Source organism: Tetranychus urticae, chromosome 1, assembly GCF_039701765.1.
Source record: "Tetranychus urticae isolate SD_2017Ah chromosome 1, NJAU_TeUrti_SD_1.0, whole genome shotgun sequence".
Lineage (NCBI taxonomy): Eukaryota > Metazoa > Arthropoda > Arachnida > Trombidiformes > Tetranychidae > Tetranychus > Tetranychus urticae.
The window spans coordinates 30108120-30123648 of NC_142958.1; the positions used below are offsets into that span (position 1 = coordinate 30108120).

Sequence of the window (15529 nt, forward strand, 5' to 3'; positions counted from 1 at the left end):
AATTTGTACGAAATTGATTATAGGTTGTATCAATTTAAATTGTAAACCATTGCCCGGTATAGTTGCTCAAAGTCATCAAAATCATTAAATTTGACTATTATACAGATCTGAGCAAAAAAGCCAAATAAAAGATTATCAAAAAAATAAGTTGACTGAACAAAATAATTGATGAAAATTGTGCTACAATGAAATAACAATTACTTTCTGAAGACATCATTTATAATGGTTTTCATTGAAGTCAGATTAGATGGAAACTATAAATATAAATGAAACTAATTACCTTTCATTGAAAATGATACATTCAAATGTTCATCTGTAGTTGACATGAATTAACAGAGCTTGTCCCTGTTAAGACACTAACTGATCTAACCTTATATAATTGAGTAATTGAATTAATCTATTTTTCAAGACTAAATTCAATGATAACTTCTTGAAGCAGAAGAAATTGATTTATACATTTCATTGATTCATCACAACTGCAACTTATTGAAACTCGATGTGCCAGATAAATATTGTGGCAACAATTGAATCTATTTTGTTGTATTTACATTTTTATTGTATTTCAATTTTTACACAGACAACAAACATCAAGCAAAGAGGAGGCAAAAATAATTAAATTATCGTACAATTTAGATTGGGTGATCGTTTAATAGAAAATAATTAAACATTTTCTCTATTCTTATTTGAGAGGGATTCAGTAAAATACGCTTAAACTATGCAGTTTACATTACAACTCAGTGTGAACTGAATTTATGATCAACTAAGGTTACATTTATACACATTAAGATGATGGTTAACTCATGTCATGATAAAGATGGACAAAGCTTTTTTTTATTAAATATGCTCATATCACTAGCCATTAATACTTATATTGATATTTTTACCTTTCATTATTTTGTTGATAGTATTTATATTCATATATTAATCTGCTTTTCCTATGTTTGCTTCACTTAATATTTTTGCTAATATCAAATCGCAATCATCTTTTCATAATTGCTGTCTTTTTCATTGCAAAATATTTAGTTTACATTCATGGTTGTTTTTTTGTATATCTGCTTCACTGTGTTCATTGTGTCTGTACATTTACTGAGTTAATAATATATTATTCATCATTATCATAATTTGTATTAACTTCATCAGTACCTTTACACTATTTCAGGGACAATTTTTCCCTTTGGGAGAAGGCTAACAAAAGGTAAACACTTTCAATATTAACAATTATAAACAGGTTGACCATTTGAATGAAATGATGGTCAACAGATGAAGCTTGGATTATGTGTGTAAAGTGATATAGAGTTGGTCTTTGGTTTGCTTTTTCCTGGAGAGAGTTGCTTGTAAAAGTGGTAAATATTAGCCTTTTTTGGTTGATTCTTGGGACGAGGAAAGAGCACATTTGTTCAGCATAGCGTTCAGTAATAGTTGAGTTTATAGTAAATTTAGAGATAACCAGGTATCTGTCATAATTTGTCTATTGGTGTGAGTTGAAAAAAATAGTGTCGATTCTTTGTAGTCTTCATCCATTGATTAAATTATCCCTTGAATTGTGATGGTTCTTTCGTTGATTAGATTAAGCACCAAATCCTGCAGTTGATAATAACATAAATAGTGTACATTAAACGCATATTTCAATATAATGCTCAGAATAAATATAATAATCATTAGCTTATTAAGACCAATCAAAGTAATCAATCTTGTTAATATTTATATAAACATCAATAACTGCTGATGCTGGATGCTCTAAATTACAGCAAAAGGTATAAATAATAAGTTTTGATTGAACCAATTTCATACCTTTTGTTGGCAAATAAATTTCTTTGGTATCAACAAAATTCAGTGAAGAATACAAGTTTCACAGAAAAGGAACAAACAAAAATAGCTTTAAATTTAGTTAATTTATGCTAATAATTCAGTATTTTGAGTAGAGACTTTTGTTTTCATTTGTTTTGTTCCTTGTTGTTCAAAAAAGGTGCAGTTTGCTTGACTTGGTTTATTTTCATGATAATTGACTATTTCAAATAGACATGAATAATTTTTTTCTTTACGTATTCTTCACTATTTCACTGAGCTAGTTGCACTTGCAAGCCTATGATGAAAGGTAACATCATCGATTCTCGTAGTCAGATAATTCAATTTCAGATAAATTACCATCAGATATGTGAACAAATTGTGTTCCCTCTTTTGGGTCACCCAGAGTAACTGTTGATTGGATAACGGTTCGCCGTTCAACGGAAGCTTTATTGGCCACACAGAAGCACAGTTTACGTTTAAGTTCACGTTTAAATCTAGGATTGCCAAGTCCATAAAGGTATGGATTGACAACGGATGAAAGCTTGGCAAAGATAGCAGGAATCATGGATGAGGTTGGAGTAATGTAAGATTGATCGAGAAGACCAAGAAGAGCAATGATAGCATAAGGTGTCCACGAGAGTATCCAAAAAGCAATTAAGGAAAGTACAATTTTCACCAATCTCATCTCCATTTTACCACTTTCCTTGACAGATCGACCTCGAGAGTCACGAAGAGAGGCTCGGTACACTGAGGATGCACGTTCACACAGTCTATCCTGAGTCTTCTGGAACATGGTTTCATTCCTTTCAACGGCAATGATGATACCCACGTACGAGGTCACAATCAGGGTTAAGGGGACAATCCAGGCTGCCGTAAAAAAGGCAAAAATGTAAATTCGGGAAACAAGATCTTTTGAGAGATAGTCAAAGGAACATGAAGTTAAATATCCTTCAGGAACATAACGATTGAAGAGATGGAAAACAGGAGGAGTTGAAAAGATTAATGAATAGATCCAGATCAGCGTTGAAATAACCAATGCTCTACGCATAGAGAGACGTGAATGGGGTGATAAGGGTTTTGAAATTGAATTTAAACGTTCCATTGCCATCATGGCTATTGTCATGATTGCTGATGTTCCGGAAAGGCCACCAAAGAATCCATAAATTTTACAGCCTGCAAAACAGAAGTAAAATTAAAAGATTTATCAAATCATTCTCTAAAAGCAAATTTGCTTTAATTGGCACTAAACATTAACCAAAATCTTGAATTAAAATGTACATTAAAAATATTTTAAAATTATTATTTACAAAATAAAAAATAGGAAAACCTATGACATCGATCTTGTCTATTTGTATAGCAATTGTTAACATTTGCTGTTAGTTTAGCAATTTTCAACACTGTTTGATTGTTTTATCATATTAACATTTTAACGTTTTTGATTATTCTTATATTTCGTTGTTATATTATCCTTATTCATCGAGTTATTGAAAATGAAGTTTACCTAACGAGGGATAAGTTCAGCTGAATACGAACAAGATGTTATCAATTTTAGCTTCATCCATATTTTATTCAGTGTTATTTTCAAGTGGAGACGCTTTCATTGTCTTATGCTCTTGTTGAGAAATGAAAAAGTTGGATGGAAATGCCCTTAAGCAGTCGAGATTTGAGTTACTGAAAGATGGTATTCACAAGGTTAAGGTGATGAAAGGAAGGCTTCTTATCCAAATAAAAAAGGAAACCAACTCTTATTAATAAATGAACACTTCGAGTTGTATTGCCATTCCTTGGCAATAAGGAGAAACCATTTTGAGTCTGGCAAATATTGGAATACAAAATAAAATGAAGGCTGGTTGAAATTGAAAGTTAAACTAGACATTCCAAAGTGAATAAAAAGATAATGACGATAATCACCATTAACACCATGAAAAGGATGATCACTTTTTTACTGGTAAAATCGTTGTACCATATTTATTTCAATTGTACGGTTGAAGGGTTGCAAGGACTTTAATACATCACAATTTTTATACTCTACTGTATACAATGTTGAAAGAATGGAAAAGCAGACCAAATAATCCAATTTATTGGTGAATATTATCATCATTTCGATTCATTTAATCAATTTATTGCCTTTATTTTGCAGACCTATCCCCAACAATTGATCAAATTTATAGCTGGATACACCAGAAATGGATTTGTTAAAGAATTACATGATGGAAAAGAGAAGTCTGATCAGAATTTTGGCTCAATTTAAGACTACTTTGGATTACAGATTGACTTTAATACAAACAAATGGTTCAATTTGGAACAATGTAACTCAAATCATTCCCAAACCCATGTCCACTGGTCAATCAACCCAATTCATCTCATCTAACTGGTCTACCCTAACCAAGAGTCCTTAAACCAATGAAACATCTGACATTCATTGAATTTTACCATCGGTAAACAGTATTTTCGGTCGGTAAAATGTGATTGACTTATTGATTGAGACAAGTGTGGGATGAAATGTTCAAGAATAAAATCAAAGTTATTATTCAACTGTCAACCTTGATGAAAAATTTATTCTCAAGTCTGTAGCTTACCTGTAACCTGTCATCTTTCATTAGTTGGTACATCTTCTAATACGAATTGCAAGTTTCTTTTGTTATCAAAAAGGTGAACAAGAAATCCTTTTTTTCTTGGTTAAAAAGTCAAACTTGCTGTCTCTCGGCGTCTCAACCCAGTGTGCTATTGATTGATATTTTCAGGTTATATGTTAACCATAACGATGTTAATTTAATTCACCTGTAACTTTACAGATTTAATTGTGTTGCCTGGGCTCTTAATTAGTTTACAATCTAATTAAAGACTAGTCGAGTAGAGCATTTAACAATTTCCTCAACAAAAGCTCTGTATTATTGTGTCTCTCTGTGTGTCTAAATGAGGTGGATAATTTGTAATTTGAGGAGTAAATACTAGTGACAAGTTCAGTGAAAGTACTAGGGACTAGTATATTAAATTATCATTATAATTTACCAGTAATAAGAGCTTATTAACTTTGCGAGAAAGTTAACACAAAAATAAGGAAATAATGAAGAAAAGTAAACAAAATTGAAGTTAAATAGAGACTAAATGATGATGGAAATGAAAAGGTTCACATGGAATACAAAAGATGATGAAAGATTTAGGAATGGTGAACATTATTTACAATATGATGCATATTCTGATGTAGGTTGATGGAGAAAAGCAACAATTCTCAATAGATTCTTGTTTGTCTCATTTATGTTGACGGTAGTGTGTTCAGTGTCACTTGTTTATTGAAATAAATCAGCTGTCAGGCTAGATTAATACATCGGCAAAAGTATAACAATTGAAAATGTTTACTCTTTTTAAGTTGCTAAATTATTGTAAATAGAGTATACAAAGAGTTGGTGAATTTTGAATGAAGAGCTGAAATTGTGTTGAATCAAAATTTTCTCAAGTTGAAACGGTGAAACTTGAACACCAATAGTCATGAAGAATGAAATAGTAAACAAAATTATAACAAGTTGAATGTCGAGATTTTTTTTGTGGAAACGCTTCAAGAACAGCAAATAATACTCAGAGACAAATTGAGAAACATCAAAGTGAAATTTTCAATATTTCCCTATTGAATGTGAAAGGTTTCCAGGAAAAGTGTGAGTATTCCAAGATTGATCAGGATATAAATAGCCAAAAGAAGTCTTTGATTAAAATAAAGTGGTTATAGAAGATTAAAAATCAATCTGAGTTCAATTTTGATTGAATAAAGCTTTACAAGGATTCGAAGTTGAATTTTTAGTTTTGAACACAAGAAACAGATTAATTGTGAGATAGCCAGATAGCTTTTGAAAATGTCGAGACAGGAACAAATTGACTAAATTCAATAAGTTAAATCAAATACCTCTTTGGAATCAGTTCATGTTAGTTGTGATTCAAGTGATTTCCCTCCAAAGATTCTCAACTCTTTTAAAACATTCATTGAATTCTTGGTTAACTTTCTGGTAGATGCATCTTCAAATGAAATCTTTTTCCTCAGCTCAGGTAACACTTGAAACTTTTTCTGATAAATAATTGAAGGCTAATCAAACTTTCACCAAAAAACTTGTTTACCACTGAATAAAAACCAAGTAAGGTTTAACAACTCGAGAGCTTTTTTTCTGGTTTGATCTTACCAACCTGGTCTTATCTGATCCGAGTCGAGACTTCATGATTAAAATTTGCATCCTTTTCTTTGGACCTTTTCATTTCAAGTAGGAAACCATGAATTTGATCTTCCATTTCAGCTGACACAAAATTAACGATACATTTACCAAGAGCATGAATATCTGCTAAATCATGGAAGTTAGAGAGAGGGAAAATCTTGACCAAATCCAGTAGCAGAAATGATGTATCTCATGGAATCAGCAATATCAAAATTCTTTTAAATTCCAAGGCAATTTCAAGTTGGATCGTCATAATCAAATTTATGACTAGACAAAAAGATAACCAAATTGTTTGGAATTCTCAATTTAATTTTATAGATGGTACCTTTTTATCTTTGAATCTTTTTCAATAAATAAAGTTATCTCGTTTCCTATGAGATTTTTCATTTTTTCCAGACCAACCAGGATTTTTGACCATAGCATAGCATTGGGTGACAGCTAACTAATGTGAAACTGAAAACGGTTTCATAATGTTTCCTAAGTCGAGACAATGTATCGTTCCAAACAAAGATGGATAGCTGGCAATCGGTTCATCTCATGAGTCAAAAGGAAGAATAGGGTCGTTGAACAAGGCTGAACAGATAAACAACACAACAGGAAACAAAGTTGATAAAAAATAGGTAAAGTTGATGCTTGCATATTCAACAAGTGTTGGCATTTAGACGGAAACAAATCAAAGAGTATAATATTAATTTAAATTAATATTTAGATCAGATAGAATTTTAATCAAAGAATATATACTCTTTGATTTTAATGAGAAAAAGTCTCTTTGACAACATGATCTCATCAATAATTATCAAGTATTAATATCTGATATCGACTAAGTATTTCATTAAATTTGGATACGAATAACAGATCCTTCTTTACTCAATCTTGATCTCAATTTGGCGCCACAGTTTTTAAGATTTTGTTTACATTTCATTTTTAATTGAAATATTTACTGAAATTCAATTTTTTAAACATGTTTAAATTCGATTTAGTTATTTAGTTAGTTTTTCACTTTTTGTCAACATAATTTGAACGATTTTAAATCTACCATCTGAGTGTTGGTCCATTGAGTGTTTAAATCAGTTAAGTATTTCGACTCATTTCTTTGTAAACATTACGGTGATTCAAACAATGTTTTTAAATGTATAATGTATTTTAATGTATTTATATGTTTTTTATTGAAGGATACTGGTTGGATGTCGTTGGTATTGTAACAAGCTTTTTTTTAACGAGACCTGGTTGGCATAAATCCAGATGGAAAGACATCCTCATGGCAATTTCATGAAAAACATATTCAATTATATTATTCTTACGGTCATCTGAAGTTAATAGAGATCCTGTTAAAACAAAGCAACATGATTTTCTGATGGTTAATGATTCTATCCTATTGTTGGTTATTTGCTCCAGGACTTACAGCAGGAAATTATGTAAATTTTCTCAACCAAATGACATTATTTTGAGATTATTTGAATCCTGGCATTTTGTCCTCTTTTGTTATTTCAAGGCACACACAAAGCACTAAATAACAGGAAATTATTTCATTGCCGAGTTTATCTTCTTTACTACTGTTGACTGGTCTACCACGGTTACAGTTTTGTACCTAACCCAATCATGGCACTATCAATGATACAAACTAGCGGGAAACTCAAGACCAACCAGCCTTATTAACCAAAAAGATGATGATTACTGCTTTTGGTAATGCCAATGGCTCTTGTTTATAGATCCAACAATAACGTATAATCCGATTAAAGCGATTGTTGGAAACAAGGTGATGATCAGCATTTTTACAAAACCTGGAGATTTGGCGATCACAATAGTCTTGGAAAATTCAACAAAATTTGGGTTGAAAAGATTGAAAGACGGACGAATGTATCAAGTTTTACCTTTATTGTGCAATAAGCCAGGAAAAACATTTCAACTGTTACCAAGCCATTAATCGTTGAAGCCATTAATCAAACTTTATGTGTAAATTGATTAATGTTGAATTGAAAAACACGTCGATTGCTTGCAAAAAGAAATCTCAACCTGAAAATTGAAAATCGCAACAAATGAAAATCAATTTGCCAATTGTATAAAGTACAGTTAAACCTGAATACAGCCCGCAGTGTACCTCAACAAGACTGTTTATGTCTATCGATACATTTTTACCTTTCATTTTCCTTCATCAATATCATCATCAACCTGATTCAATTGATTCATTAGACTTAACCTGAACATTTATTGGATTCCCTATTGATTTATTGCAATCATAAAGAAAATTCATTTATCATGTTAGCCAGGTGTAAATGTCAAACAAAAAGAGTCGAGAGCTTCAACATGTTGGACATATTAATTTAAAGTGATAATAATGTTATTCTTAAACATTTGGAACAAGGAACATGGAAGATTAAAATCTCTGCTGTTTTAATTCAACTCAGATATCTTTTACTTCATGATGCCAACAATCAATCGCTGGACCTCTTAACTCTACAATAAAATATCCAAAAATAGCTGGAAAATCAAACTACTACAGAAAGTAAATGGCAACAAAAGATTCATTTCAAGACTATGGATGGATGAAATTGAGACAAAACTGACCATATTTTTGATCAACAAGATTACTTAGATGTCAAAATTTTAACCTTAACTCTTTCATCTCGGATGGTTAATTGATTGATTACAAGCCCAATTTATTGCACATTCAACCTTCCATCAAATTCCTCGGTAAAACTAGGTGATTATCATGATGCTGTTGGTAATGGTAAATCACTAATGGACTATTAACACTATTCATTATTAAGAGTTGATATTTTCACCTCTTTTAAATACATTTAGCTCATGCTTGGTTTCTCGAGAGATCATTCATTTTCCCTTTCATCACCATCATTACCATCAAAAGCAACCTTTAGGACTACAAAAATGAAATAAATTGTCGTCTTTTTATCCCTCAACAGTTAATATGAAACGTAAATACTTCAACTTTTCAAGTTCATATTCAAGTCCAATTCATGTTTTATATTAATTTCTGGAAGTAATGACAAATATAACTGTACAAAGGCCTTATTTCAGCCACTTTAGTCTCTGTTAGTCGCAAAATCAAATGAAAATTATTTTAATGGAAGATTTTTAATGAGCAAAAACAAAAAACATTGAACATGTAATTTCAATTGAGTTTCAGTTAAAGTTGCAATTTACCTTAAATGATAAATTTTGCGAAACACTTTCCATGTTTAGGTTGCATTTCATCCTTTTTTGTCCCTATTAGACTTATTAAGATTACAACAGATTGAAAGAGTAAAGTGATTCCAGTCGATTGCCATTTACTCTGCTTTACTCAATCATTGGAAAAATGAATTGAAGTTGATTCAATTTGTCAACCTTTTCTCGTTGCCTTTTAAAAAAGTCTGACATTCACTGTTCACAAGATTATCAAAGTTCACATGATATTTTCAACTTGGACAAGTGCAAGACTGAAACAGTAAAAAAATCAATTCTCATTGAATATTTTCCATTAAGAAAACACAAAGAAAAACAATTGAATAAAAAACATTGTAACATTCATTTTTATTCATTTGTGAATCTGATTACCCTGTTATCTCATCCCAAGCCACAATTTAATCCATGTAATGTCAACACTTAACCGTTAAGTGTTTGCATGTTGCAAAACTGACTCAATAATGATTCAATTGAGCTTGAACAAGATTCATCAGAATTGTTGGCGAAATCAGTTGAACAGTTAAAACTCTAAAGATGAAACTTTCATTCCTTTCATGGTTAATCAACTCATGCAAGTCTCAAATTTAATGATAATTATTTAGTAATTTAGTTAAACATTACAAGCAAATCCAAGAAAAATGTAAATATTACTTTAATGATTTTCAAGCCTTTCAACGAAACAAACTCACTGCATGATAATCTTAGTTCATTTTAATGGCAAAATCAAGGCAAAAATGAACGAGCAAAGAAAATAAAATTTCCCGAAAAATTGAATTCAAAACTGTTTGTGAATAAACCTGAAACTGCTTCTAATCGGAGTAAGAATTCACTTGAAATTTTCTTGATGAACGATTTTTTCAATTTTTAAAAAATAAAAGTTCGATTCATTTTTCTTTCTTATTTTAAAGATTTTTTGATTTCTGTCTTGAAGGCATTTACAAGTGAAGAGACTCTGTAAACCTTTATCATAAATCCTTTCAATAATTTCCGTTTTAATGGAAACCCAACGATTAAAATTATACTGAATTATTATCTTGACTTTGAATTGAATTGGAAAATTGTTAAACTGAAAGGTTACTTCAATCAATCCTCTAAAAGCAAGCTTTTCATTCAGAGATTATTCTCGTTATAAGATTGAAGTTTACGGTAAAAACAAATCCCATTTTACAATAAGCTTTACTTATTGTGATTGAAAAGCATTTCAAGCAATTTTAAATCTAGACAAATCAAGCTTTGATCATTTATTGAAATTTTAATGAAATTTCACACTCATGAATATGAGAAGGCAAAAAACAGAGCTTCTAATTAACTGGTTCAATTTTACAGACAATTACGCTAAAAGTGTCTCTCAATGTTTTCATTGTAATCACTGAAAATAATGAAAGTAAAAAATGTAATGGAAATGAAGGCAAAAAATAACGAGTTTGCATATGAATGAAAACAATGAAACAAAAAATGATCTGCCTTGGGCTTCACATATGAAGAAACCCTGAATAGTTTCAGAACTGAGATAACAATGATTGATGCAAAAGTAAACCTTTGTCTATCCAATAAAAGTGTTCATTATTGGAGAGGAAGAACGAGAAGAAAAGACGATTTTCATGACTTTTTGCCCCTTTTCAATAGCACTTACCATTCTTATCAACATGTTGGGAGTGATATTTTCGCCTGTTTATTGCTAACTTTTATTGGTAAACTATTGAATGTAATAATCAGAAAAGTCAAATGGAAAGCAAAAAAAGCTATTTATCAGTGAATGTACATTGTTATATCATTTTCAGGGGATTTTTTCCTTCTCTCTAACAAAACAAAGAAAAGAGTATTTTTATGCTTCAAATATCCATAATAGCAAAAACTCTCAATAAACATCAATGATGTTCCAAGCCGAATGTTGCCTCAATTGTTCATTGATAAACTCTGCCTAACCTCGGAATGGAAACGTTTCAAAGAGAAAACCAATTCTCTCCAAACTCAGAAACTGGAAATTGATCAGATTAACAATGATATTAATAAGAGTGAAACATTGTAACTTGTTAAATGATGAACCTTTGTTCAATTACAAGCAATCTTTGAATTTACTTTTTCATTAAAAAATCTTTTTTTCTTGTTCATTTTTGTCCAACTTAATGATTGTAATAAAGTAAATGATGAAGTAAAAAAGTTAATGCAAGAAATAATAAGAAACATGTTTTCGTGAAATGAAAAATTCTGAAAGCAATTTCAAGAAAAAAACAATTCAAAGTCGTTTCAATGTCATTTGACTTTCAACAAGTTCACTGTTTTGAATAACTTAATTCACTTTTTAGGTTCTTTGGGTTCTTTTTTGGTTCAATTTTTTCCTCTTCTTTCCCTCTATTCCATTCCTTACACTGAGATTCCTGAAGCAAAGCAACAGTTTACTTTTATCCTGTTAATCCAACTGGATTTAAAGTCTATTATCATTGTATCAATCCCACCATTACTGTACTGTTACTTTGTCCTCCTGATGATCCTTTAAGATGTTGAACCAAGCAAACATAAAAAGTGAATTGGTAAAAACGAAGAAACAAAATGGCAAAAAAAACAAAAGTCAACTCAATGTTTGAGTTCATTTCAGCCAACATCTGTCGTGCTTCACCAACTCCAGTAAACATCAGATTTACCTGTTGTGATGAATCAAAGTTTCAACTGCAAATGGAAAACTCTGACGATATCGAAATTTGATTTTTTCTCATTTCCAATTATTCGTCAGAACGATTCAATAGCTGAACTTTGAATCATTAACAAAATGTTTTCTCAGATTCATTAAATATTCCGAGCAAGTGCTTTGTTTTGTTTCGAAACAATTGATTAGAATTTTTTCTCCAGAAAAAAATTTGAATTTCCAAACAGATTTGAACATTTTTTTGCCAAATTTAAATAATTCAATTTCGACTTTGATTTCCGATTGATTTTGCTCTTTCATTTGTCAACTAATCAAAGTGGAAAACAAGAGTTGAAATGAAATTTGATAAAATTCAATTTCTAATTTCATTCCATCCAGATAATGCTTTATTAATGATGAGCAATTATTGTCCATGTCTCGACTGTAATTCAATATTTGGTTTGGTGAAAAAAATAATTGGAAGAAAAGTTTGAAGGAAAAGTTTGTAAAAAAGGTTAACCAAATGGAATCATATGTTAAGAGGATTTCATGATCATCTTGGAACGAAAATTAATCTTCTTTTCTTCATTTATTGGCATGAAATTGGTGACGAGATGGCGAAATGGATGGAAAAATGAAAAAAAACAAATTTTTCTTCAACTTTCATTAATGAAACTCCATAGAGAGACAAGTGAATTGTGTGTCGAGTGTAAACAAATTAATCAAGTTAATGGATTCAATTTGGTTACAATCAAACAGCTAATCAACATGTTTTCAGATTGATTGGAGATTCACTTGTAAATTGTTGCCTCTCACGAGATTCATCGTCTTGATTGTTTGAAACATGAAGCTTTAAAAGTCATTAATCGACATTTGCTACTTGGTCCAATTATTATTGTAAAATGTGCTGCAAAAAGGTTGACAAGTTTACGCTTTTAATTGACAAGCTTCAACAATAATGTTCAAGTTGAACCTGTAATCAAATGTAATTGTTTACCGTTGAAGTTGGTTACAATTTACTGGGTTTACCTTCAAAATCAATTAGACCATCAATCATGGGAAAAGAAAGTGTTCAATATTCAGTTTGATTCATAAATTGACATTAACATTCATTGTTTCAAATCTGCAATTTAAATGTACTTTGCTGAATAACTTGCACTGAATTGCACTTGCTTCGAGTACAATGTTATCCATCATGCAATCAAGATTTAATATTAAGAAACAATGTAACACAGAGTTGATCGAAGAGATAATGTTTTTGTCGAAAAGAGTTGTTGATCATTAACTAAATTATTCATTTTTACGCCTTCTATTTGTATTAATTGATTTATTAATTAGTCTCTTGAGATGAAATGAGAATCGCAAAAAACTTTTGGAAGGGAAAAACATGGAAAATTGGAAAACTCGAAAGGTTGAGCAAAAGACGATCAGAGACGATTGATGACTCTCGATAGAGCTATAATTTAGATTTCGAGTTATTTATTTCATCGATTATGAACTATTTTGAAACATCAAGCAAGGTAAATATATAAGATTTTTGGATTTCAGTTCTTATATGAACTTTGATTTTGGTTCTTCCCATGAAATTGTATTTTGCAATCAAATCAGATAATCAATCAATCTTCAAGTGCTGTTAGTTTTCTGTCAAATTCATGTTCTTGATGATTTTGTCATTTCTGGATTGTGAAAGATTTGTTCTTGCACAAATAATTTCAACAATTTTGATTGAATTCTGATTGTACAAATAATCGTTGTGATTGAACATTTGGGTTTGAAAAATCAGGAAATTTACTCGTCTTATTGCGATGTTGCAATGAAACCTAAAACCTAACACTTGCTTCATACCAGTTTAGTGCCTTTGCCTTAGAGCTTCTAGCTTCGTCTAAGGTCTAACCTTCTGCCATTAAAGACTGGAGTTTGTTGAAGGAAAGTTGACTTACCCAACTCGCCCGTGGCAGGTCCACATTTAAAGCTATTGTAGATGAAAAGAGGCATCTTTAAGTTTTGTATCAAATCGGCTAGTGCAAGATTCACGACTAAAATGTTTGATGGAGTTCGCAGGTTACGGCAACTGTTAAATAAGATGAAATGTTTCAAAATTAAGTTTTAACTTGAATCTTAGAATAATAAAATTTCATGATAATATATTGAAATAACAATATAATCCAAGTAAAAGTCAAACTTCAATCATGGAAAAGACTTTATAACAAATTATTTATTTTCATTCAGAGCTAAATATTATATTACTAATATAAACATCTTTTTACGTTATTGTGATTTTGACTTATGACTTTTGACAAGAAAGCTAATTCAATTGCATATTTAATACTTGTTTTCAAAGATACTTGGATTGTCTAAAAAAAGATGTAAACGAAATAGGAAATTATAAATTTAAAATGAAAATGTAATCATCGAAGTATCTTGTAACGTCATTTCAATGAATTATCATTAATATTCAAAGGGAATCACTGAAGGAAAATAAAGTTTAATAATGTTGCTGATGAAACTTACCGATAGAAGAGCCATATAATTGCTCCGTTGCCGAAAATGGCCGGAACCAGGATAAGCAGATATGTTACACCAAGTATGTAGTGTTGATATTTTTTGGGAGGTTCAAAGTTTAACCAAAAGTCGGGAATATAGCCAATGAGTGAAGGTTCAATTACATCTCTCCAAGTTGTATTATAACGATGAAATGTTGGGTTGGATGAAACATTGAAACTCGTTTCGATTGGAATCAATTTTGATGTTAAATTGTTATCACTTATCACTGTATTATCCATCATGATCAATAACTTATTCAACAATATCAACTTGAATCAATCTGAGCAAAGTTGATGCTTTCAATGCTTTATCTCCTTATTAATTATTGCTGAGTAAAGGTGAATAAATTGTTCAAAAAGTTTAACCAAAAATAACTTCACCAAAATGAAGAGCATTTCTGAATCGACATTTCAATATCTTTTAATTTCTTACTTTACAAGATAATCATTCTTCGAGTATTGATTTCAGAGATAATTTTGAAGGTTCAACTAAGGCAATTGATTGCTACTTTTGTATCGAGCTTCAATGCATCATGAAAAATTTGGAATAAATTTGTATCTTTTGTTGAACTTTTATTTGCTCAAATTGAATGAAAAAGTTGACTCGATTTTCAACTAATTGGATTCGTTTGCCTAAGGTTTAATTTGCAGAGTTTCAATTCAACTCAAGATATTGAAATGTGATTCAAATTGAACTCAACTATTATTCAAACATTCCCATTTTGAACTGTTTGTTTGACAGCATTGACTGGGAGTGATGAACAAGGATTGATCTTTGATAACTCAAGTTTCTATTTTTAACCGTTAAATGTCAACACGTAACAAGTGAAGGAAGTTTGTAATCAATTTTCAGTCCACTTTTTCACTTTGGCTGCACAATCAACAATCACATTGGCTTGATGAATGATTATTTGGTGAGAGTTATGATACAAACTGTTGAAGTGAATCAACTTTATGATAACTTTAATTTGAAGAAATGAATACTTGGCACTGAAACAAGTTACTGATTCCTGTTTTGTTAGTTGATAAGTGATAAAGAGTCTAAGAAATGGGTCATGATGAACTAATAATATGGAGTACTGATGATAAACTTAAAAGTTATTTACTTTTTCCTGACATCAATTGTTGACCATAACTTGTGCAGCTTTGCATCAACCAGTTGAAACGATGAATTGAGATGAAAGTGGATAAAA

General features: G+C 30.6%; 1 protein-coding gene and 2 long non-coding RNA genes across 5 annotated transcripts; 2 read left to right on the forward strand and 1 right to left on the reverse strand.

The window, feature by feature from the left end:
• Window positions 1-628: 628 nt before the first annotated feature.
• LOC107361958 (opsin, ultraviolet-sensitive) lies at window positions 629-15510 on the reverse strand. Of its 2 annotated transcripts, none has more exons than XR_001568597.3 (4): window positions 14305-15510; window positions 13734-13864; window positions 1792-2961; window positions 629-1581 (listed from the first exon to the last, which is right to left on the reverse strand). XR_001568597.3 is itself a non-coding variant. In XM_015928919.3 (4 exons), the coding sequence occupies exons 1-4, from the start codon at window positions 14577-14579 to the stop codon at window positions 1568-1570; spliced, it is 1236 nt and encodes a 411-aa protein (XP_015784405.2). In that variant the 5' UTR covers window positions 14580-15510; the 3' UTR covers window positions 629-1567. The 2 variants fall into 2 exon arrangements, 1 of the variants encoding a protein (XP_015784405.2); XM_015928919.3 differs by having other exon boundaries at window positions 2146-2961.
• Window positions 3116-4330, forward strand: LOC112538826 (uncharacterized). Its single transcript, XR_003082195.2, has 2 exons — window positions 3116-3872; window positions 3929-4330. It is a non-coding gene; the product is annotated as an uncharacterized LOC112538826 (long non-coding RNA).
• Window positions 6864-9515, forward strand: LOC112538825 (uncharacterized). 2 transcript variants are annotated; one of them, XR_003082193.2, is made up of 2 exons: window positions 6864-7057; window positions 7160-9515. It is a non-coding gene; the product is annotated as an uncharacterized LOC112538825 (long non-coding RNA). The 2 variants fall into 2 exon arrangements; XR_003082194.2 differs by having other exon boundaries at window positions 7042-7082.
• Window positions 15511-15529: the final 19 nt, after the last annotated feature.

What these genes read in the sequence shown, in the direction of transcription:
- LOC107361958 (XM_015928919.3), bottom strand. Translation starts at nt 14,579, where the DNA reads ATGATGGATAATACAGTGATAAGTGATAACAATTTAACATCAAAATTG. An exon ending in ATTATATGGCTCTTCTATCG is followed by an intron (nt 13,865 to 14,304) that starts GTAAGTTTCATC and finishes CTTATTTAACAG; the next exon opens with TTGCCGTAACCTGCGAACTC. An exon ending in ACCTGCCACGGGCGAGTTGG is followed by an intron (nt 2,962 to 13,733) that starts GTAAGTCAACTT and finishes TCTGTTTTGCAG; the next exon opens with GCTGTAAAATTTATGGATTC.